The sequence below is a fragment of the Opisthorchis viverrini genome (assembly GCF_000715545.1).
Source record: "Opisthorchis viverrini unplaced genomic scaffold opera_v5_55, whole genome shotgun sequence".
Taxonomy (NCBI): domain Eukaryota; kingdom Metazoa; phylum Platyhelminthes; class Trematoda; order Opisthorchiida; family Opisthorchiidae; genus Opisthorchis; species Opisthorchis viverrini.
In genome coordinates, this window is record NW_008751709.1 from 1,919,411 (window position 1) to 1,946,018 (window position 26,608).

The 26,608-nt window shown below is 40.7% G+C and overlaps 1 protein-coding gene across 1 annotated transcript in view; it reads right to left on the reverse strand.

The window, feature by feature from the left end:
• The window catches only part of T265_03642 (hypothetical protein), a gene marked incomplete at both ends in the record, with an annotated part of 101,792 nt that extends 78,602 nt beyond the window's left edge, over positions 1-23,190 (reverse strand). The window contains one exon of the mRNA XM_009168177.1: positions 22,007-23,190. Within this exon, the coding sequence (XP_009166441.1) occupies positions 22,007-22,914 (908 nt within the window). The remainder of the gene's footprint in view (positions 1-22,006) is intronic.
• Between the last annotated feature and the right edge of the window lie 3,418 nt (positions 23,191-26,608).

The window sequence follows — 26,608 nt, forward strand, 5'->3', positions numbered from 1 at the left end:
CCTCGGATAAGGTGTTGTTTGTTTCTGTCTGCGCCAATAAGTGTCATGCACTTCCTCAGACACTACGGGACCGAGTTTGGTATGACAAGCTATATACTGAATCGGTTACCCTCAGGTACCGAAATGTTTCAGATACTACAGAAAACCATTTCAGAGTAATCTCCATAAATAATCTGTACATCTGTCGCTTTATGAGCTTCCTATGTCTATGTCCTGGATGACGTAATGCACAGGTGCGCAGACACTTATGTTCGTGTATCACCACAACACAGTGTAAAGTGCATCAGTTTAGTTTACAGAAAATTAGTAGAGCAAAAGGTGTAGAGTGAAGTAAGAGCAAAGTGACGCTGGTTCTTCTCTTCCTCTGGAAGAATATGAGGAGATGCTTTGAACTGAATGCCTAAACTGAAGTCAGGCGATGATAAACGGAAGGCGGTAAAGTGCAAGAATTTTCCGGGGTGGCAAACTGGACAAATATAAGCCATTATTTCAACGCGCTCCGTAATAGAGAAAAGGAAGTCAGCTAAACTCGAGGGAGATAAAAGCTAGGCTGTAACAAGCAGTATACTTATCACGTGAGGAAAACAAGCTCCATAGGATTCAGGCACCGAAAACTGATTTGATTTTCAGTTTTCGCTAGAGATTTGAAAATGTGTGTGTGTTCTAAACAGTACGTTTTTTCAACTTTGGTCCGAGATTTTTTATGCATGACAAAGTGTTTGGAACTTGAGACTCTACGCAATCATTGGTTAATCTTCGTCATATTCTGCAGCACACAAGCCGCCTTTGCATTTTACTGCAAGGATGTTCAGTGAGGTTTCCTTTGCCTGTTGCTCAAAATCTGCAAGCAGCTTACAAACGTAATGTAGTCTCTAGATCCATCGTGTGCTGAAAATTGTGCGGAAGAAAAATCAGTACGTAATAAACTGCCAGGAACTGCAAGTAATCGCCAGTTTAAGAATTTCAATATGCGTCTGGAATCGATTTGGATCAGGCTTAACTGATGCGGACTAAACAGGATGAGACCGGTCGTGGATTAGCCGCAGATATCGTCCCATACTACTCGTATAAGTCCAAGAAGTTGGTGGATAACCTGTAACTTGTGTTTATAGACACTTAGGTGATAGAAGTAATTAGATCTAAGGTTAATGTCAACGTATGGAAGAGTGAAAAATCCCGGAAATCTGAAACTGACACCGAAAAATTGCTATGTGCGCTAAAAAACTAGGTCGAAATGCTCACAGCTCTACAAAAGCACATCACTAGTCAAAAGTACACCCGAGCTGTTAATCCAAAGGCGATTTGGTACTTCTACAGGAGTAACCGAAACTAAATACAGCGATATTTGCGGTTGTTTGCCATCAAGCTATCGATTCTTTCCATGACAGCAAAACCCCCTAAAAGGTGACGACCCTCTGGATAGTTCACACGAGTTGTGCCTGCATGGAGCCGAGCAAGGCTGGTAGATCTTCAAAGTTCATCGTGACTGTTTTGACGAAGGACATCGCACTAAATTCGACTCCTTTTCCTCAGATGTGATTCATTAGCAAGTTCTGGTTTGAAATCCCTGGCTTAAATGTTGCAACCTAAGCAGAAACACATCGCCCAAAACGCACCCGCATCTCAACTAATCTGACCGGTGATTACAAACTCCTTCACATTCAGTCGGAGGAAAGATGATTTATGGTACCTTGGAGTAGTTTTTTCGTGAAAAAAGATTTGGAATGTAGTTGTTGAAGAAATCAGAAGGCGTAAAATAAACATAAGTGGTGAAATTTTTGACAAGCTTGTGCAAAGGTGTGTTGGAGCAGTTTGTGTGGCAAGTAGATGTATCCGCCTTGGACCAGTTTAGAATAATTAAAAAAGGAACCTCTCCGTAGAAAAGAAGAATCCACTGAATAAGTAAATTGAACGATATTTCTGTAATTTTACATGGGCTTTGATCCTTTAAAAATCTTAGATGCAAGTAACGAACTCGCATCCTACTTTTGGTCCGGCCGATATGTCATCCAGTCATTTTTCTACTTTTCACTCAAAATGGGACTTCCAAACATTAAACATGCTACTGCTAAAGAAATTCTTCACAAATTGCACACATGATGGTGATTCTGGACGAAAGTTGTTAAGTGACGGAAGTATGTGAAACACTCAGTTTGTTACTTCCAACCATGCCGTTACCATAAACATCAATCGTTCTCGAAGGCAGAGTTGGAGCATACACTTGATTACCTCCAATAGTAACTGAGCTTTTGTGTTACATCAAACATCTAGAATTGCTATGTGGAATGTCCTATTCCGATTGTGTACCCATGTCATCATGCGGCGCATATCTCCATAAGATTTATATCTGCACTGTTTACTAATCAGTCTAGTAATCGGACAGTCCACTACTTCTTAATAAGTTAGTATGGAACAATAAGTTAGCATGCTCTTAGGTTACTTCCCCGATCCCGCACTTTGCAAAACAATGTAGGCTGATTATTGTACGCCTTGCTGTAGGATAAGGTTGCTATTTTTCCGGTGTGACCAAAACACCCTGTTCCTAAAGCCAGGACAAACACATTTTTACTTGAACCAGAGCGAGTTCTTTCCATTTTTTGTCATAGGAATAACAAGTCAATATACTCGGTGGTGAGGTTCCCGATAAGGAACTTTGAGTAACGCGTAGGCCTGGCGATCCCGAAAATCAGAAGGAAGAGTTATGTTTCAAAGTCCTCGGTACTATTGACACAAAGGTAAGCAAATTTATGCAACAAACCTCATTTCTCTACTTTCATGGTGTCAGCAAGTGCACAATTCTATCACTGACCAGCAGAGTGCGGCGTCAAGGACCACATACCAAACAACGAGGAGTCTAATGGCTCTGTTGAATGAGTTGTAGTCGCCCCTTCCGAGGTCAAGCTCGGTGCTATCACACGGAGCTCATGACAGAATACGTCAGGGCAGGCTCAGCAAACGGGGCACAAGCAAGCATGAATAAGAAGGGCGACCGTGTACATTCACACACATACACACATGCCAGCATACCAGTGTCGGAAAGGAGGGTTCTTACAACAAGGTGAGTGGCGGGTACACATGAGCAAAACAAGTGGAGTAAGCGAATGAACGGGAAAATTATTATGGGTTCAAGTTAGATTCAATATTCAGACTGCAAGGCGTGTCCACATATCCCAATTGCGATTCCAAAAGGTGTGAATTTTCTCGAATTGATACTGTTGTCTAGTCAGAAGCGAGGCTTCCTTCTACTCAGAGTAGAACCTTAAGATACTTGCTAGACTCCCACATGCAGTCTTTGAGCTTCCTGGTATATGTTGCGGTCAGATGTGGCCCGTATTATTATTTTTACTAGTATTATTATTATTGTCCTGTCTAACTTCTCGGTCCGTTTTCTGAGTCTTTTTGGACCATCCATGATATCACCCACAGGCACTTCCGACCGACTTACTTTATCATACTGCTGCTGTTGCGTATTCTCCCAGTAACAATAATTTATTTGCTACAGCCAACTAAACAAACTGAACTGTTGTTTTGTTCCTGCGAGGAAAATATCGCACAACGCGGATATTTTTCCATCGCCGTGGATCTTCTGTGGTGTAACCTGTAAGCGTGCCAATTGTAAACCGACGTTGATATTAAATTGAGTCATTTTGCACTGGAAGCAACATGTTCCACACTTTCATCTTTGATGTTCAATAGAAGCCGAGAAATCGAAATCGCATAGTCATCGTAGCATTTCCCGCCCTTTTAATTTTGAAGACCGTGACAAAATAGCACTACATACTTCACTGAGAACTACTCTATATTACGATAGAATAGTCGCATGTTCATCATTAGATGAAGCCACCTAACCGGTTGAAACCGGGGACAAGCATCAATGTATGCTAGTTCACAAGCAAAAAACGGTTAAACCAACTGATTCCAGCGTCACAGAAGCCACGGGAGATCAAACATCACGTTGAATGTCAACTTGATTCGCGCCATATGGTTATTGCAAACGAATTCCACCACAATATCAAGCAAACTTGATGGAGCAATACCTCACAAAATCGATTCTTCCGTGTATCAAAGCGCACAATACGCGGATGCATGTTGGTAAATGCACTTGACTAGTGGATTTATCCATGCTTTTATGACAACATATCACGAAAACGACAAACTGAAAGCGAGAAAATTCCTCTTAAACCAGACAGTATGTTACATGATTGAGTGGGATTAGGTGGGATAATTTAGACTTACAGTTGCTGCTGTCTCTATGGAACACATCGAAGATCGGGCAAGAAGTTATATTTTCCCAAAGGGAGTTCACTCTAAAAATGCGGGCACGGTATACTCACAACTGGGCGTTTTTTTTACTAAGGAATGTCTCCTCTGAACGGTACACAATAACTAAGTAAAATCACTTGCTCCTGAGTATTTTGGGCTGTTTGTTCTTAGATTGGTGCAAAAAAGCGCCGTGAAGCTGACGTTGAGCGGTAGGGCGGATATGATGCTGTCCTTTCTGTTTTGTAAAGATGGTAGTAATGTAACAAAAACAAGCTCCAATGCCACACTATTTCTGGTGACCTTCGTTAGGCTGTGGAGTGAGATAGGGTGTCTTCTTGACTTCTAAAGCACTTCCTTAAGAAGCTATCCCACCAGCATGATGTTTCTGGCTCATATGTGGTCTTGTCATCACCGTACAGTTCAGAAGAAATTCGAAATATTTTCGTCTAGAAATCAAACACCTCCTGATTAGAAATAATGTGACTAAGTACTTTAAAATTTTATCAGGCGATTGGGAAGTGATCACTCTTCTGATAAGCCGATAATTGAACAAGACAGGCTACTCGATATCTAGGGCTGGGCAAATTGTCTAACTGCCCTTACAGTTTAGACGATGCTTGCTGGAAACGAAGAGTGAAAAATGAAACTGTGCTATTGTAGGAGAGTTATCGTAATGACAATAGGCTGGGCTGCACACGAGACCTAATAATAGCCCAGAGAAGTTCTCCGGAAATCACAGCCTTACTTATACGTTGTCGTGTGTGCTGAACAGATGTAAAACTGGACCGTCTGACCAACACACACAACCAAGAAATGACAGTTCGTGACAGAAATACACATATTTGAATGATCACCCACAGAGACCTCAAAAAGTAGTTGGAATTAGTTTCATTGCTAGAAGGTAGTAACTATCTTGAGAGAATGTCCATCACGCATGACACCAATCTTGGTGTGAGCAGTAAAATGTGCATATCGCCTACGCACCTTTATACAGACTTCTGGTCTCTGGAGAGAAGTTCGTTATGGTTGCTCCTACATGCCTCACTGTCATTCACTGGTCATGAGTGATAACACTTAACTGTGGGGCTTTGAATTAAATTGATATTACTGGAACATTAAGAGCCTAGCGGGTTGAAACCCAAGGCCCACAGGGGCACACAGGGCAATACAAATATTCATCATTTTACTTTATTGCTTGGTGAGATTTTTTACCTAGTCTACAGCTTACACAAGACTCGTTCGTCAAGCAATTCAGTCTTCCAACCATTAGCCGTATATGCGGTTGAAATCGCCGCAGGATATTGTTGTCAATAGTATGCCGCAAATGGGAGTTAGGTTGGCCTAGACCGGGTTCAATCCACTTCATGGGTCCTCAAAAATCGCTCTGCTATTCACCTTTGTGAAATGGTTTGTGATACTTTTATGTTATTTCTACGGTTGCCAACATCATTGCGCTTGACGAATTACTACAGAATGAAGAAGGAAATTCACCTTCGTGAATGTCACCCAATAAAGTTTACTAGCATATCGCTGATCGGTATCAATCTTGTCAGGTTTATTGAAACGATCAAGCGGCCACAATAAATCCAAATAATGTAACTGCAAGACAGGGAGTCTTAAGTGCTTTATGGCGTTATCGGGATTGCAAAATGGTCTACATTGCTGAAAGTTGGAAGTGGCTAAAGCTTACCATAAAATATGACTTCTACACGTTTTTCTGTTGGGACGACCTACCCGAACTATTCCCGCTGGTACAGCAGATAAGTAAGGTCAGAGATTTATTTTGAAGCGCTTTGGTTTCCACCTCCATGAGCCCTTTGAGGTTCAGTGCCCACTTCATTCTGATCTTTAATACACTTTCTGTTTGGGTGACAGACATAAAACAACGTCGAGAAATACTGAGACCAGATCGACAAGGAGTTTTGTTCCCACGGAAAAACGTTCATTTACCTTTTGGGTATATGAGAGACAAACGTTTCCGCAAGATAAAAAGTGGATCTTGTTTTTAAGGGGAGAAAAATTATTACTCCAAGATATATGTAAATCTGATCAGCTTATAACAAGCGGTGCCTAAACCAGGGTATTTTATCAACATGTTAGATGATCAAATCTAGTGTTAACGCAGTGGAAGAATAGTGAGCCTTATAGCGGAAACTCATTGAATTGGTTCAATTAACTCCATCCAACTTTTCTCAGCTGACAGAAATTTATTCAGCTACCCAGACAAATTTTCACTAAAAACCAAGAGGGTAAAATGGGCCATACTGATTAACTTCCTTGAATTCTGCTTCTCCGAACGAAGGCGGAGTTAAGATCCATTTAGGGTGGGATTACCTTTCCATCAACTATTTGTTTCTAGGCACTGCTGTCTATCGAAAAAGAGTACGGCTACATTACCACACCCCCCTTTGACAAGACAATTTTAAAGCACAATAAGGGATTTTGTTACCGGATACGTTACGTGAGAAGTGTGTCTGATGACAGCCAAATCGTGCACTTTTCGCGACAGATTATTAGACTTTTTCGTATATCCCTGTAAGCTTCTGTGTGTGTATGATTAGCGCTTTTTCGTTCGTGCACATGTACCAATATTCGATGTTCTGGCATATCCATGAATTAGATATACCAGTTCCATGTCATTTAGTAACATACTTTACAGGCAACCATTATCTGTTTCCTTTCCAAACTCCCGTACGAAGCACGAATTCACTTTCCGATATAGTGGCTATTAATGGGCATTTCCTCACAGTAAAGGTTTACACCTCCCTATGTTAAAAGTGGTGTATTCCATCGAATAGAACTGGGATAGCATCCTGAGTTAAATTGTGCGCCAGGCTTAGCCTAATCTAGTCTAGGCTGATCGAGAAACACCCACTTATGTGACGGATTAATGTGCAGCTTGTACATATACCGTCATTTGTATGAACAGAAGGATCTACGGCCTAGGACGTTTCATTATGCTCCACCTGTCTGGAGAACCCATAAGATATTTTGAGAATAGAGGGCTCAGTTTTCAGAGTAGATTGAAAATAGGGGAAGTATGAGGCAGGAGGCATTGTTTCGTTTCCAGTGGGAGAAACTATTCAATGTTCTTGTCAATGGATGCCATCGTTTTTTTATTACGAATAACCGGTAATTATACAAGGGGATTTAGAATGTTTCGATAAACAAACACAGTGCTCGCTAATTTTGGCCCTGGCGGTCAAATGACTTTTGCCAAACGTTTTTGCTGGTCAAACTAGTGAATACATTTGCACTCATTACTGATGTGCATTGCCTATGCAATACACTCCTCGAAAAACCCAACTAGTCTGGAATATTCAAACTATTATTCTGGGTTTCATCATACTCCTTACTGAGGATTTTATCAGTACGGAACGCTCATGCCTTATATAAGTAATCATAGAAACGGGATGTAGTCGGTTCCGAGACATTAATGCGTGGTTTTTGTCTAGATTTTGATCCATCACGTGAAAATACTTGTAGCATGTCCTAAGCCACGAGACAAATGTGTTCAATTGTTTGTCTCGTGTTCAAGGTCAAATGAATCTACCCACTTTTACGGAAAGCAGTTGGACGTAATCCAAATCAGTAGTGAATGGTTGATCAGTAGCGTCATTATCCTGGATCTGGACCGAATGTAGCTCCACCTCTCTTGCGAATTAATAGTCTGATGGTTGTACAAGTGGTAACTTCTCCAAAGACGGCTATTGTGAAGGCCACTATTCTTATATATCTATCATTAGAAACTAGAAATCTGTCAGTCATCTAAAACTATGCATTATGCTTCCCTAAGTACAGAGAATCTGAGAGACAACCATCTCCCAGGTAATTTCTGCCCAAAAATACGTTGGCAATATTTCATTCATAACAGAACAGCGAAAGTGACTGCTAGCAAATTCCAGGATGCTGAGTGCAGAATCACCAAAGAACCAGGGTCTCCGATTGCAAAACTGGGCAAAGAGTTGGGAGCTTCAGAAATTGTGCTCACTTGTCTAAGGCAGGAAGAGTCTAACTAGAAAACAGTGTTTTGAAATGAATTTCAGCGTTTACTGTGAAAGGATGTCAATAGGTTTGCTCCTATTATCCTGATCCAAATTGGAGTTGCTGTTCTCAGACTACCGTCCCACAACACACTTCCTTACATCCTTACTTCTTAGAAGGTTATTCATCTGGAGAGAACAACGCAGGATATTCCTTTCTTTCTGGCGTAGAAGAACAGCTGACAGATGAAACAGGTCGATCGATGCATAATACAGACCACGGCATTGTGACTTGAGTGGGGTTGGGCTGCACTCGATCGACCACAGCTGCCGACCGTAAGTCACGGACCTCAAACTAGGATTCCTTCTGTCATGTACGTGCGCGCACACGCACACACGGCGCACTCAAGCAGCCAATGACTCGTTCGTGTTCCCCAGGTAATTTATTGTACACCACATGAACAGCGTGTGCGTGCTTGCTTAATTTTGCTGGTTGTGTAAGCTATCTCCATTAGAGAGGCTATTTTGGAACTATTCTTGCTACGGTATTAGGGTCATACCATTGCAACAGCAATTCAAGTGGATGACTTGGAGGCAAACCCAACTTCCCCCTAATTTGTGTGCATTTGTGTTCAGCCAAACCCATTTAACTCAATGGTTAAAATCGATTTTTCAGGAGGCAATGGCTTGAAAACAGTTTGACTGCAACTATCTGTCGGATGAAGAAAGTTCACGCCTAAGCTGAATAGAATGGGAAAACACAAAAGCTCAATAACAAATCTTTGGTAATCATAAAAGGCCCTTAGAGTACTCCCATGGTTGAGTTTCACAGCACAAACAAACCGGAATATTGAAAACGTTATGGACGCCAGTACATGTCTCTAAAAGACTGACCAACTTGCAAGCACAAATTGCATTTCCGTGGCAAAATTAAAACTGCAAAGTCACAGAGGAAAATTCTATCATGGGACATGTTTTCTAGGTTTTCTTCCTAGCACTGGTAACTGTCGCCTGCTTCTTACGCCTGCACCAGGTGCATGGCTTCGTGAAAGATAATCATTTACTTCAGTGACTATCTTCATTTCACTCAATATCGAAGCGTTCCTAATTAGCGAACAGAATTTGTTGTGAACCGTATCTGTGAACGCGCTTTCTACTCTCCTAGTTCCAGATATCTCTCAACTTCGAACGAAGTGCTTCCTCAAAAACAGCTCAGCATTTCTTTCAAGGACTCTGGGTTTGACGCCTCAAATACCCGATTGGCATGGGAATGGAACACTATTCCCCAGATGTAGGTGCAAGTCCGGGTAAAGAATAATGCCACCTCTATTTCCGTCACTTCTGTGTAATATTGATCGAACCGCAGAATATAAAGGAGTAAAAATGTTACCCCTCAATCAATTTTACTAGCCTCCCAGAAAAAACTTCGAACAATCTTATACAATGCTTTTAGTGGGAGTCATGTAATCTTCATTTTTTTTGGGATAAGTAGGTGATATGCAGTACCATTTGACGTCGTTGTAAGCTGTTTATCCTTACCTGAAACTATCTTCCGGTGTGCAACATTTATCTATCTTTTTCAGATTCACCGATTCCGTGGACAAACACAAAGCGAGAGGTTAGATTAGCCTAATTGATCGCAACAAGCATTTACAACAGATAATGGGAAATTCAAGATAGCAGGAGGGAATTTCAAACGTTTTTAATGAAAGCTGATTCTCCAGAGAAGAAGCTGTCATACTGAATTGTGTACAACTTTATACTCAAACATTCCGCAAGTGATGTGTGATTCCTCAAAGCAGAAGTAATGCTCCCAAAAAAGGTCATATGACTTTGTACACTGTAATGTTCTCCCTTTTGATGGCCATTACAATGGAAGGTTAATAATAGAGAAAGTCTAACCTAAAACTGGCACCATAAAGATCTTGGTTATTGTTGCGGCTTACTAAGAATGCCATAATTAACTAAACACTTTGATTTAAATAATGATGATAGAGGTACATCTTGGGCGTGTCACACAATCGCTGCAAAGCTTATTCGTTTGGACCCGCTTTGTTCGCTTTCTCAACGTTTGAACACATTTAGGCGATTGACAAAACCATTTGGCGTCGCCAGCTTCATAAGTCAGAAGGCACTGGGAAAATGCATGCAAACACGCGCTTTTGGAAACATTTATTAGAGTGTGATAATGAGTCCTTAGTAAGAATGTAGGGCTGTTCCGGAAAATGGATTCGTCATGACTCAAATTGTCCAGAATTTTGCAAAACACGTACAGCTAACAGCAAGGTGGTAGTGGGTCAGTAAACTCAGACGAGCTTCCGGATCACGGATAAGAAATCGGAGTTAGAGAAGCCTGTGAGTACAAGTCATCAATAGGTCAAATATCTGTCCTGCCCTATGTTTTACGACACCTAAAGCCATACCTAGTATATGTGTATCGGGCGAAACCGATCATGAGTTATCGAAGCGTTTTCGGCAACCTTATGGGTAGTTTTCTTTATGAAAATATACTGCGATATCTAGAATATTGTACCAACTGAAACATGAGGCGGTCTGTGTGCGGCATACTCAGTTAAAGAACACCATAAACGAGATATTCACTTAAGTCTCTCTCCTGTGAAAACCAAACTGATTTGCAAAGGACTGCATTTGTCGCAATCAGTCCAATTTGGGTTCAAGTAGAATATAAGGTTGACGGAAACTCGGGGATTGTGCCTACCTGACGAGCCCCAAGAAGGGCGAAACCGGTCGTGGACTGTCGAAGAATTTTCAGCAACCTCGTGAGTAGTTTTCTTTTTGAAAATTTACGTGTATTGATTTTCGGGCATATTACTGTGGATTTCGCGCCCATGTGACTAATCTACTATAATTCTTGAGCAGCAAAGTTGACGTTTACAGAAAACCCATAAAACCATATGGAACTGTTCGATGTCGTTGTTGAACCATAGCCTTTTACTTCGGTGAGAAGAACCTTTTCCATGAGTGTACTAACAAAACTAATCATACTGTTTTCTTGCTCGTCCTTCGTAACCTTCTCTTTTTAGACAGTTGATGTCCATGCAAGAGGGTCCGTTCGGTGTATGTTGGCCCGCAATAATCTGAATGAGCGAGCGCGCTTGTGCACGATGTCTATTTCAACGCCGATCGTGGTATTCCGTTCAACATTGGGTCCAACATTTATATTCTGGCCTAAACACGCATTTATGCAAATTAGGCTGGAGAAGATTCCAAAATGAACACTCCGGGACAAAAATACAGTCATTTCGTTGACATTACATAGACCAACAAAGTCTTTTGTTTCTGCTCACGCTTGAAGGGCGAAATCACAATGTCAAGTTTAACAAGCCTCTAACTTTTTCCGGCAAGCTAAGTCAAACCCAACAAAACTTATGCACAGATCATTTAACGAGAACAAACTAACTCAAAGTTATGAACACAGCTTTAGTAACGAAATTTTTCTTGAGAGTAAGGTTTATTTTCGGCCCACAGATCATGGGTCAGTTTTGAGTGCTATTCACAGGAACTACCCAAGACTAGTGCAAGTTAAGCTTTACTTTAGTATTGTCAAATCACTCTACAGATTGTTGTGGTCCAACGGTGAATAAAATTTTGATACCTTATTTGAATATGTGAGAGTAAAAAGCCGAACGGATGCACAAAGCCATACAGATAATTTCACAAGCAAGTTTGCAGTCTAGAAATTTCGGTGTTTTATATTTCACGAGGACTGGGTTCGAAATTCTCCGGATAAGAGCTTCATACGTACGCGGCTGGTGATCCCTGGCAAGGATGAACCGACTGTGCAATGGTATGATATTGCAGTTGTACGCTAGCTGCTTTTCAAAAAATTTATCCAAGAAGGAGATTTTCAAGTCATTTTAATTATTCTGACGTATAAACTGATTGGAATAAAACAGTTTCACCAAGCTAATTCAATTTAGCACACATCTAGCGTAGATTCAGGTACTTATTTTTCTAGAAGGATGTAAAGTACGTCCGTTAGGAAAGAAGTAAAATATATAACTTCTTGTGATCATAAAAACCAAACTCCTTATTATCTCGGTAAAAGCTTTAAAAAAAATCAAGTGTCAGAGAACCAGTCACTGTGTCTCTTGTGGGAAAAGTAAGGAATTGAGGAGGAAATGATCTGAGTATGGATTAGCGTGCTAGTTTGCTTTCTCCAGGTTGAAACTGAAAGCCCACATTTAGACAGAAACAAATGGCACGGTAGATTCGTGGATAGCGAATGGGGTCCTGTTTAAATCCAACTCCAAGGACACCTAAAAATTTAATTTTTGAACAACTGCGCGTTAGGTTAACAAAGAGCGTTACCGTAGTGAATGGAAAGTACTTCACAGATGTTCCTTAATAAATTTCATACAAATTTGTGAAACCAAAAACGATATGGATTTTCCAGTACTTCATACGCCATACTACCATTATTTAGATAGTAAATCTTAATCATCTTTTACGTGGGTTCGGATCACGCATTTTAGTTTGCTTCACCATTTTTGTCCTTCCTACGTTTACAAAATCTCACGTTCATGTAGTCCCCTAACCACCAAAGTATAACAAGACAGACAACGGACCCTTGAAAAAGAAACTCATCAAATTTGGGAGCATTTACACAAACAAATCAAAATGCAACGTCAAAATGAGGCGTAAAAACAGAACGGTACGAAAATTAATTTTTTGACATGACCTCTGATGATCAAAACCATGGTTGACTATGCTGGCAATAAAATCATTTGGTTCAGAATAATGGTCACGTTACGAAAACAATTTTGGAAGTTCATATCATACCCACAAATGCTTTACACATCTGCAAACATAGTTTTCAGAAACCACTTTGTTTGCCTTTCGATGTTGATTGTATCAAAATATACGACCATAACATCTGCATGACGCAATGTCAAATACATCGGACTGCTGGATGAAGTCGATATGATTGTACACTTTCGTAAAGGAATATTCCTTCCCTTCACTTTGTGTAATCGGTTTGGGCACAATAAACCACATCCATAGCAGTCCAGATTCATGGTCCAAGTCAACAGTAATTTGGACTCTTTAAGCGTAATCTGTTGTCAGGAATTCAAACACATTTCAAGTAGATTATTTCTGTCACGTCTTCAACCAAATCATTGAAAATTTCAAGTGCTTATCTATTTTTAGTGGCATGTACGACCTGGCCAGCAATTTCACTCCAGGGTTGAGCTTAGAGCAAAGCTTTTACTCGCTAATGGAGACTGCTGACGGAACTTATCCTAAGGTGGTTAAAAATAAGGCGAGATATCTGCTAAAAACTTATTTTTTCCGCCCTACGTCAGTGCAACATTTGGTTCGGCTTATCACGTATGCCTTATCTCTTCTAATTTGGAAAGGTTCCTTAAAATTCACACCATTTGAATGAAGCGATGGACAGTCCGGGCCACTTTATCAAGCTCAGAGTAGCAATCTACGACACGAAACGTAGTCGAACAAGGCTTACCGTTAGCTTGTATTTCAGCAACATCCACAAACCCTTGAAATTTTCAACTGTGTGGTAACAACCACGCACTTGGAAATAATCCTAGATTCAGAACGTGGGATCAATGTCCTTACCTTCAGGCAAAGAGCTGTGATTGGTGCTATTGAAGCATTCACACATTTTGTTTACGTGTGACCAGCTGACCTCGGACCACGTGAACCCCTCTGGATTCTGCAGTAGGTTTTTGGCAGGTGCAAAAGTACCACTCGGTCACGTGCGTAGAATATATGCAAATGGTCTGATGGTCCTACGTATCTATTACCGAAAGGTTTCGTGAAGTGGTCAGACATTTGATTAGGCCTGAGAGTTCGTAGGGAGCGGAGTGTCAAATACCTTCAGGCAGCTTGAGGATTGGTAAGAAAGCCACTTCAAAAGTGTTTGGCAGGAGTAAAGTTACTTAGAACTTTTTCTAAACTGCAGGCATTGAAAAAACAATTACGCCAGTCTGACAGCACAAAGAAGCTGAGGAAGAATGTCTAGCCTAAATGCCCAGAAGCATTTCACTTACATTTGATGCCTCAATTGTTCTGTGGTTCATTCCAACTATGCGTTCCCATTCACCAACAAAAAAATTGTTTATTCCGTTCAAATAAAAAGTGGTGCTTCACCATTTATGCAGGTCACTGATATGGAATCCGAATAAATTCCTGCCTTAAACGATAAATTAAATATCAACCCCCTTAGAAAGTTTTATTCCATCAATTCACGGAAAGCCTCGCAGTTTGTTACAGTCCCACAGACAAGGATCTTATTCGGGTGAAACAGTTATGGACTACTCACAAGGTTGCTGAAAGCTCTTCGACAGCCCACGAACGGTTTCGCCCTTCTTGGAGCTCATCAGGTAGGCGCAGTCCCCGTGTTTCAGTCAACTTTATGTTCCACTTGAACTCGTGAAAACCAAATTGATTTGCAACTCAGCGTATTTCTCGAAACCAGTCCAATTTGGGTTGAAGTAGTACATAAGGTTGACGGAAACTCGGGGAATGCGTCTACCTGATGAGCCCCAAGAAGAGCGAAACGGGTCGTGGGCTGTCGAAGAGATTTCGGCAAGCTTGTGAGTAGATCCCTTTAAGAAAATATACGGCTATATCTCGAATATCATGCCAACGGAAACATGAGGCGGCCTGTGTGCAGCACATTCAGTTGTAGAGTATCATAAGCGAGAGATTTAGTTGAGTCCAGTTGAGTCATCGTAAAAACCAAATTGATTTGCAAATGAGTGTATTTCTCGAAGTCATGGACAACTTATATCTCCGATCAACCGGAAAAAGTGTGAAACCGGTTGTGAATTCATCGTTTCGAAGAGGCTTGGTAAACAAACGACTTCTGATTGCTTACCAAGCTCCCTTGAAGCAAGGCTTCAGATCCTCTTATTTTGTTCGAGAGACAAATTAAAAAAGTGATTTTAACAGAAAAAATATCAGCCGTATTCAGAGATTCTTTATCGCACTGTAAAACACTGTTATTCGAATCCCTTACATGTTTTGCTGAAACAGATCTCTGGGTTTTCTTACTCACTTTAAGTTACGCAGATCAGTTAACGCGGTAGCTGCAATTTCATAGTGATGTGATAGTAAATATATTATTTTTTAATAATTCAGTTGTCTTTCAAACTACTTGTGTGCAATTACCTCTAAACGAGAATCAGTGGTCACGTTTTATGTGCTGTGATTCACACACTCAAACGGACATTTTCCATTCTCGTACAAAACAACTAGAATTCTCGTTTCTTTATTGCAGAATAGTATTGCTACCTTAAACAATTTGTGAAAGTATGTCAGAAATGTAAACAGAAAGGTGGTTGTTAATGTCCATATCTGAACAGTTATTGGTCGAGGACATTTAGAAGCAGTCCAGAGCTTCTGTACAAAATAATTCCTGGGTGTTGATCTTACTGAAACGTCAGTTGCTCTTTGGATAACATAGATAACTCTCGATTGCACAGCTGTACAATATCCGCTCTACGTATGCTTTTAGAGTTGCCAAAATGCCCCTACACATTTATCGTGCTGACCATAAGCGGTGTATTAAACCGTAGTGAAATTGTGTGAGTTAAGACAGCTTACTTTGTACTCGTCATTAGAGATCAGAGTTTTGTGTTCCTGGGATTATTTAGCTTAAAATTCAAATTTCTTGAATATTTACATATCTGATGTAGTTTTCCGTGTTTTTTGGAAGCGATTAACGTGAGTTTCAATGAAACACGCTCGAATGATGTTTAATTTTAATGAGATCACGCATACTGAACCGTAGAAAGAGCTACATTAGAAGATATAATAACACTTGTCAGAGTGGAAGACAGTACTGTCTAACATGTAAAAGTTTATCTTTAGGTTGAGCTACCCGTCCTTAATTGGAACCGATGGACAGTCCGGGCCACTTTATCAAGCTCAGAGTAGCACTCTGCGACACGAGACGTAGTCGAACAAGGCATACCGTTAGCGTGTATTTCAGCAACATCCACAAACCCTTGAAATTTTCAACTGTGTGGTAACAACTACGCACTTGGAAATAATCCTGGAAGAAAACTTCAGGTGTACACTGAATGCTGCATCCGTTCACACAAGGTTTTCAGGCCACTGTGGCTGCTTCAAAATCAATGTTAATTTGTCCCCTATTTATTGTCCTTCTCATCCCGCCCCGTTTTTCTTTGCCGATCACAAAATTTCTAACCATAACAGCCTCGTTCATTTTCTGATCTTCAGTCACGTGTTGTCTGGGCGTTTTGTTTAAGAACCGAGGTCTGAGTTCTCCCCCACTCATTATTCAGTCTTTATTCTTCACTCTCTTCTACCTCACTGTGGCAGATATTCGGTATATTGCCAATCGCTGGCGGTGGTGCGCCTGATAGTTCTACTTCACTGAGTGGCAGAATTAAGTCGGGTATTCGACCACTCTTCGGTCTAAAATCGCTGTAATCGGAATACTTGACATTCGGAATTTTGAAAGGTTAGCACTTATTAGGCAGAGGTAAGATTAAATTGTTTTTCACAGTAACCATTTGTTCCAAATCGGATTTTCTCGTAATGGGACCCGAAACGGTAGTGACAAAACCATAAACCCACCACATGGTCTCTAGTACATACACCTTACCGAAATCCCTCACTCCATATATTCTCTCGATTTTCCGATCTGTCTCTCGTCAAAAGTCTCAGTTTTTTTGCAACTGTCAACTTCTATTGAACCCCTGCAATACTCTTCTGGAAATTGAAAATTTGTTTAAATCTGTTTTGAATTGCACCCCATGAACTGTTTCTAAACCACTCTTATCACTCGGCCGGTAATGAGAGCGGTGCTTTGTTTGACAGCTTATTCTGACTATTCTAACGCAAGTAAATGAGCAGCTGGTTCCATGAGACCTGTTTAAGTCACGTTATATAGGAAAGTATACTGTAAATCTTGGACAAGGGAATTCTACTACGTCGAGCCGTTTCAACTTCTCTCTGTCTGAAACTTACGCTAGATCACTGTCTACAAGTCTAAGAAGGCGTTTTGTCACTTGGCTAGAAAGTTACTGAATGCTGCTATCAAAGCACACCAAACGGAAACCATCAAACCGAGCTCATGTTTTTCAAGGGTTTCTTTCATCTCAGATGGATTTGATGCCCTCGAATCCTACCATAGGAGAGATCAAGATCCTTAGCAGATTACCTTATCTGAATCTCTGTCTTACATTGCCTGTCTTGTTTAAGTTGCTTAGCATTTTATCATTTGCTAGCCTCTTTTCTCTCTCCACGAAGAAAACTATTTCGTTCAGCATTTACCTGATTCCTTTTCAACACCGTGCCACAAAGCTGCTATCAATTTAACCAAGTGTTTTTTACTTTTCAATTGAGGTATTAGTATCGGTGCAGCAGTGATCATCTCCCCACGACTGGTAAAGAAACGGTTGCAAGCAAATTGCTATTCTCGACAGATAAATCAGCGGCCACGTGCTCCACAACATTTAGTAAATATGGGCGACCTGTATTCTGATTTCCTGTATTTTTGAGTGTCAGGTTATTCCTTAATCCAATTTCTAAAATGTACCAAAGTCAGTTTCTCAGCATTTGTTCCAACCATCCTTAACGGCGACATTTTTCAGTAGCCAGACCTTTATCTTTACTTTGGAGTTGTGATGACCGCATAAAGAACGTTCGCATCCAAAACAAAGAGCTTGTCAAATAGAGTAGATGGTGTGCGTTTTTGGGAATATTCCTTTCATTTCACCCAACTGCATAAACATTTCCGCCACTATGTTTATTCCTTCCTACTGTTTTCGACAATCTGTAGGTATCGTATGTATTCTTATCTACATCTTTCACTTTATCAAAACCGTCATATTCGTTTAATTTTTCCGTAACCGCTTATGCGAAATCTCACGTAAAGAGCATTTCTTAATCTCAAATTTTACGAAGCTCAAATTTTCCAAACTGCACAGTGTGTTATCGCTTATGACAGCGATTATTTAATCAACTCTTGCCGTGATCTATCCATCTTGATTTAGTATTATTTCGCTGTCATATTCCACAATAATCAACTTACACAAACGAATACTGATGACTGCTCGATTGTAGCACCCTTTCACTCTATGAACACTATAGAAGTCAAAGGGAGCATAAGGGTTAAGGCACTACACCTTGGCTTCAACGCCACTTCAGTTTTCCTGTTGTCGAGCGAACCGTCAATTACTCTTTTGTTCTTGAAACCACAGAATTTTGGGTATCTCCACCGATTTCAGTCCATCTACACTTTGTTAACTTTATATTTCCAAAACTTTTAATAAACCGTCACTCCATATTTTGTTCGAATACCGTTTATTGTTTAACCACTAGTTTATCCATACTTTTGGGTACTCTTTCGCTGAAAAACCTACAGTCGGTCATCACTTTACGGTTTACTTTGTCAGTGAGTTGTTTCGATTTTCTATAATGTATTACAAATGAACCGTTTTTAAGCAAACCACATTGAGGCTTCAATAATGCAACATTAGAAGCACACGGATTAATGATATAAACATCCAAGTACTTAGATTGCAATGGAATTGATTTTTCTCAATTTTTCCTCCAGCTTCACCAAAGTTTGTAGCTTTTTCAGTGACTAATGCGCTTCCGACCAGCTCCTAATATTAATACTCAATAAAAAATCAATCAGAGCAGTCAAAAAAATTGGCACAGTCCGTTGACTAACTGAAAAACATTTATGCAGTATTATGTTCTGCATACGTATTCAGTCTAGCCCGCGCTCATTCTATCGAAGCTTCCATAGTGTCTTTTAGGAATTGGCGAAAACGATTGAGCACAATATCGCGAAGCCAGATGCTTGGTCTAATATTGCGATACGAGGCTATGTAAAGCCTTGCTTTTATTAGAACTCAGATGTGCATAATATATTTACAAGTGTCATTTTTCGGCCTTTAGTTCTAGGAAACCCAAAAATATTGCGGCCTTCAATAGAAGCTTTGCAATCAATAATTGTAAAACTGGTGCTCTATTATTTATACCGCCAGTTACTTCCAAATGCAAACCCAAGGTGTTGTAACTCTTAAGCTTCCCAAAAGAATTAGTGGCTAAACAATAAGTGTTGCCAGCTACTTGCTGGTAGTCGTGTTGTTTGAATTTTTTGGTTTTGCAACCGAAGAAATTTTAACCACGCACATATATTGCGGTTGCTAAGCTTGATGCACAGCATTTGCGCCTAGGTAGCATATCAAACTTAAGAGAAATTGGGCCACTCAATCCATTTTGAAACACTAGTCGTAACATTGACCTTCTTCTCTTCAATTTATTGATTTCCATATTTAACTTTTTTATTCGTAAATGTTTGGGTGACACATGTATTGAAGCATCCAAGTAGTAAGTTACCACTTCTTATGGTTACCAAATGTAACCCAAACATTATCAGGGTACGGTGATTAGTACAACAGAGTTGGCAACCATACGGATGTTATTTTCATCCTCCGGACTGCTTTGAAGTTAAAGCCGTGTTTAGATTTTACAGTACTGCAACAAACCGCAGCAAGTCTCAGATTCCAACAGGAATATGCAAGCAACTGGTTTATCTTGTTTTTGGTCTGCTTAAGTAACTGGTTATCTTAATTGTTTGTTTCTTATTGCAAATTTTATGACTTGCGCCTCAGCCAACCGTTTAGCTTCCGCAATATGGTCTAAATTTCGCTGAAATAAAATTTCCTTTCATTCCGCTGCAACGTTATACTCATTAGAATCATGGGTCTTTGTTCCACATTCCTAGTGAAAAAGATGTTTCATTCCAAAAACAGAATGGGGTATATCAAAACATTTCGGGGGCATACTTTATAAACCCAGTTGAGTTCGTATAAGAAGTGAAGACTTACAGTTCATTACAACTGACCGCCATTGTAGAACAAACGTCATCGTCTGTCAAGGAAATTCCCGGCTTATGTTTATAATGACAAATTCACAAATCTGAAAAGCCCTTTATCTATGCAGCAAGATGTGACCTTTTCTTATGGAAAGGTGTGTACTATTGACCTATACAAGCCGTTCAAAAACTCAGACTAGGTGACTGTTCCTAATACAAGTAAAAATGTAAGCTAGCAATATCCTGAGGTAACTAGTGACTCTAAATCTTGGATACACGATGCTCTCTAACTCAGTCCGTATTTCTTGGCTCCCAAGAATCAAAAACGAGGCGTTGCCTACAAACTAATCTTTTATGCTTTTTGACGCAAACGTTCGTGGTCTCCTTACAAATAAAAAATAACATCAAACTATACATTTGCGTCTCAGACGCTTGATTACTAATCCCATAATGGTGGAGAATTTTTCATAAATTTGTTGACGTTCACCTAGATACAGTATGTTCACTGAGATTTTGCTCAAAAATGTTCGTTTTTAGGAAGGAGCTTAGGCTTCTAGGAGGTAAAATTACCTTCTTGGCAATCTTCTTAAAAGTAACCTTCCTTTATTATGGGGACAAAATATCATCACCATTGAGTTGGAGTAACTAGCACCGTTTGGTCAGCTATGTTGTAATTACTCCACTGGATGACGAATTTCAAAAACCTACCAACCGATTCCAAACCTGATCTTGTTTGCGATGGTAGAATAACTGTAAATTCATTGTTAAAGGTTAAAATGCGTTTTGTGAGTCCTTTTGTGCCAGTTAATTTTTCGACTTAGTGAATGTCATTGTCATTATTCCTTTTCCAACCTTTAATTTAACCACGTATTTTTGACGGTAATAAAAAGGAAACTTAGTTGCCTATTTTTGAGGTTGCTGCAACAAAAACTGCATGTATTTGATTCATAAGCTCATGAAAAAACATTTCGTTGCGATGAAGGGAGGATACGTGACACGTAAACTACCTACACTTGGGCTTTTTGCTAAGGTCGCCAATTTTCGGTACATAAGATTATCCACAATAATACCATACAATAATACCATAGCGGGCTGAATCAGAATATCTGATTCTTCCTCAAACTTTCGCAACAGTATGTATGCGGTAGCATGTATATACATGACATTTGTATGTCAGAAGAATTCTTCTAACAAAACCTCCCCAAGTAGTCCGATTTTGTCCTAGATTTAAGAAAAAATATCTTGATACAACCAGCTGAAATTATCTCGCAAATGAAGTGTTTAAACAGCTTTTTTGAAAGGCATCGAAGTATATCTCCGGTTTTTTATCCAACTGAAGCTTTTGTAGTAAATCAGCGGCGTGATAACCCACATTTCTGACACCTTTTTCTAATCAAAAGCTATTTCAAAGGAGATATCTGAATGAATAAAAGTTGCAGTCAATATTACATGTTCTGATAGGCCCAGAACCATAAGGAAGGTTTAGTGTACATATAGCCAGGCATACCGTTTACCATACCTTTTGGCAATAGTCTAGTAAACCAAAGGAGTAGGAAAGAATTTGCGGTTGTAGGTGCTATAAAGGTGCGACACGAATATAACATATTTATTCTTAGTTAGCAAGTGTAAAAAGATTTTCGGACATCCGTTTTCTGAAAAAGCACAAAATTTGGTCGTAAGTAATTTTTCAGCCTTATTTTACGAATCAAGTCAATGGAATTTGGATCTACAATCAGAACTTTTTACTGCGGATTGGTCTGACCAAAAACTCAGCTTATTCGCATCGTGGATTTGGAATAAAAGTGAGTAACATGAGGATCAGCATGGGTGTACTGATATTAGATTAAAATGCGTACATAGCCGATTTCAATCTTTCAGCCAATTATGCCTGTGCACCAGAAACGTCACTTACGTAGAACTAAGTTTATTAAACTTTCTTGATTCGCAGTCTGTTCCTGGAAAACTGATGTCCTCCACATTCACTGGTGTCCTCTGACCAGATTCGTTCGAATAATTTGCAGAAACTGTTGCGTAGTTTGTTGAAAGGATGGGTGGTGCACTGGATAAAGAGTCGTGTGAGGACGATGGGGATGTGCGCAACTCAAACCTGTCATCCCTGGTTTTTTCGGTCTTTCTGATGTAAGCAAATAAATCGTTTACTGAGATAGGTTGGTCATGTCCTGGTGCCATAACATAAGGATCTGTGGTGCATGGAAATCTCGACATATTGTAATGGTTATCGATGGATTTTGGTGAAATGTCACTTCGAAAGTAGGAGGCAGAGTGTCTTGTATCGTCCCGATAAGGATCTCTTCCCGAGACGTTTTCCACTGGTGAATGAATAGGAGAAGTTGCTGAATCTTTCGTCTCCCTATCTTGTCTCGATTGAAGTAAAGAAGAAAAGTCTTTGAGAGAACGCACATACTCCTTCAGTAACCGTACAGCCATTTCATGCGAAATAAGTGGGCGCTCTGAAGCAGCCCGTTCTTCAATGAGTGATGTCGACATGCTCATTGCTTGCTGTTTTTGTTTTGCTGGGTGACTAATACTGTTGGTTGTCGTCCTGATTGAGTCCGTATGGCATTCCGAAACGCCTAGAGCACTTGGTTCCATCTGGTACATGTTCGGTATTCTCATCAGGGGAGTGTTCTTGATGGTCTCAGTTTGGCGACCTTGGCACGTGAATGCATCACCATTCCGGCCGTCAAATGAGAGACTGTATCTCCTGGATCTGTTTGCTTTGCTGGGTGACACAGGACACAAGCTTTTATTTTCAATATCAAGATAAATGGTGTTTGTGACCGATCTTTGCGCAGACATTCGAATAAACTCCCGGCGAAATTGACACAAAATGATCGTTTAGCGAAAATGCTTTCTTATGTCATTCAACGAAAATACACTCTTTTAAACGCGGTGGCTTTATATTTGTCTCATGCTCACTTGGTGATTTGAAATATTTTCTGCGAAGTTCACTCGAAATCTGGAAGTTCTGCTTACAAGATTTATCCACAGAAGGAAGTGAAAGTGAAGTCCACGTGCACTGATATTGTCACTTTATCGCAATATATTAGCGCATATGTACACTGTGAAGCACTCACTCTCCTGTTAGATTGAAAAATACATGTATATTCAATCTTCGCCACCCACGCGAAGTTGTGTACATGGTTCAAATTTGTTCAAGGTTGGACGTACCTTGAACTGGTGCAAAAGTGCAGATCCCCTAAATAGGCTTACCCGCTGTTGAGTGTACACAAACTGGAAGCGGAAGACTGTGCCACTTTCGCTCGCGTGTAAAAGGGAGCTAATTGGAAACGCAGAGAAGCGCACTGTACGTTCAAACTTTGAGTGCGAACTTCTTGCGATGAACATGACTGATAATTTATTCGTTGTTCTATTCATTATTCTCTTGTTTTAATAATCCATATGCTGTACATATTCGACAATTCGAATACATACGTGCTTGTTGTTACGTTTCGCTGAATTTTGGATTTCTAGTTCGTCTGGTTATACCGGTATACGTACGAAACTTAATCCTCACACTTCTACTCAAGCTTTGGCAGTCAGGCCTGCTCTTGCGTTCAGCAAATTTCAGACCTCATAAATGGTTCATTCCAAAGAGACGTAACATTAAGATCAAGTTGAGATGTTGGTCGGAGCCAGGAAAGGTAAGAAAGCATCTAAATTGAATCTGAATCTGTGGTCATGTAGGGAGCAGAACGCTTAATATTGGAATAAATTGTTACCTGAAGAAAACTCAATTTATCTTGGCCATGTAATTTAACACGTTTGGAATTTTTAAAGCAGATGCAGGCAATTCCTGTAAATTAACTTTTGCTACAATGACGACACAAACAAAATTTATTCACTTGTGCTTGTTTCGGGGGTGACGCGATCGAGGGTTCAAAATTTTCCGTGCCACAACCATCTGGTTCTTTCCCGGATTCATCGGTTGACACACGCCCAAGTTTTCCAGGTTGGTTTAATTCTTACCGTTCAGCGACTGCCATTCACGTAAAGTGCACAAGCGATGAAATGGTTTACCACTGCTTTTTAAGTTCCCAGCGCTGGGCAGAAGGTTTGTCAGCGCGGAGATTCCAAGAAAAAAGCCTTTTACCAAAAGGGTATAAGCAAGTACTAGGTCTTCTAGGAGGCAATTATACTCTGGGGGAATAGGCCAAGCACCGTTGGACGCGTTTCATAATCACTAGATTTCAAGTCGGCAAGTGGACAAGTCAATGATGGTTACGTATTTCTCGCCTCCTGGGTAGACGAATTGGTTGGCGTATTCAGGAAGCGGCTTGACGTACGCCCCATAGAGTATCTAGAATTCCATGTGAGTAATACGGGAGAAGGTGCACCGAACCATCCGTAAAACGGTGAATGGCTTTTGAGCCGATTTCTAATAGAGCAATGAGGAGAACATGTTTGAAGAGAGCCAGATACCCAAACCCTTTTTGCTATCCATCCTCGTAATGTTTTCCTCTGCATTCTCATTGTGCACGACATATGCGTTCGCTGCTTCCCCTCCGAGCAACATATGGACACGCTTTTCGTCATTCAGCGGAAGGTGCCAGCCCAACGACCACTGCTTTGCAGAGCCTACATCCATTTGGAGGGCACCGGCACTGAAACTCTTGGATTGCAAGCCGACCGCAAAAAGTAGACATAGACTTGCAAGAACATCCGGAAGGTCTTTGACGCAGATCAGAAACAGAACTGACCCCAAAACGAAGCCTTGAGAGGCTCCGACGGAGGCCGGTGCTGGAGAAGGTTAGATTGAGCCTACTTTCACCTGGAATGTTCTGTATGATAGAAACGACCTGATCCAGCGCAGAATTTTCCTTTGAATACCGTTGGACTCAGGTTTGTAAAGCGGCGGGATGCGTGGTACTCACTCGAACGTTTTTGATGATTCAAAACATTTGGCATGTGATGTGATTCCCTCATCCGTAGCTTGCGTTAAGCTATCCATGAATACGAGCATGTCCGCCAAGCAAAAACGGTCTTGGAGAAGTTTTTGATGATCTGGGAGTAGCAAGTTGCTAACAGTAGTGTGATCCATGATGACCCGCTTTGAAATGTGTTCCATCACATTGCACGGCACGTTGATGAGGCTTGTACGCCTGTAGCCGTTGGGCGATATTCGGTCATCAATTATGCAGAGTAAAGTGACAATCGTTTCTCCGTAAGCTGAGGGAAGGCTGTTTTGGTCGAGCTATTGACGAAACCCTAGGTGAAAATGCTTCGCCCGTGTGGACGGTTTTGCCTTTATGACTCTTGATTGGAAATGGTCTGGTCCCTACGCGCAGAAGTTTGTCTTGTGCAAGAGTTGGCGGATGTCCTCCACTGTGAAGATCAATTTGGTTAGATGCCATTCGTACTTACGCCTTGACAATAGAAGGTCTGACGTGGTCACTGGGGCAGAATTCATGCATGCATATTGTTCGCTGTGGGCTCCGCATACATCCATTGGGTCACTTTGTGTTCCCCAATTTTCTCCCCAGAGAGCGCAGTGAGTTAAATTCTGAGGGGATGTCTCATGTACCTAAACGGCACATTTTTGTTTTTCCGATAGGGGCCTAGTGTTATGACTTGCCTTCTTATTTTTCGTCCGTGGATTTCTGGTTTACAGCGGTTCCGCATTCTGCGAAACGCCTAATCATCTGCCTCCAGTAGTCAGCTTTTTTTCAGAAGACGTTGAATTCGTTTAGGTGGCTTGAGGCCCATCCGACTGCGTGCTGGTTGTTCGAAATGAACAGTGTCCCAGTAAAGTGTTGATTATTATCTAATCAGCTTTATCTGTTCAGTTTAAGTTTACGCCATCTGGCTATGTCGTCGAACTAGTCGGACCTCATGCCCACTATTCCCAACGAGTTAAGAAAGAAACCTATTATTATTTCATCGGTTATTCCCCATTGTTTATGACATTGTCCGCTTTTCGTACAATCCGCACCCCCAGTCATGCTTCATTCTGACTGTAAACGTATGATCATGCCAGACGGCATGCCACCAACAAGTCGGGAATAAGCATTATTATTATTGTTGTTGTTTTTTGTTGATGACTAAATCCTGGAAAGAGGGTAGTTGGCACGCGCGGTATGTAGTCGTTGCGACACTTTTAGTCTAATTGCTATGTTGAATGAATTTGGTCAGCACCATTGCAAAGTTTACACTAGACTCGACGCGTTGGAGCTGCGCTCAGGAGACAGCTGCTGACAGCAATAATAATAATAATAATAATAACGTTGGAGCTGCAGGAGACAGCTGCTGACAGCAATAATAATAATAATAATAATAACAATATTTATTCCCAACTAGTGGGTAGCATACCGTCCGTCGTGGCCGGTTTGACTAAAGTCCGGAACCGTCACTAGGGCTTCATGGCCTTGGGCTATGGCGGATGGCCACGGAAAGGTATGTGGGGGTGGTGGAATGGGGTAAAAATGTATTACGGACAAACGGTAGCAGGAAACGCAGAAGTACAGTGTGCAGTGAAGCGACTCACTAGTGTTGC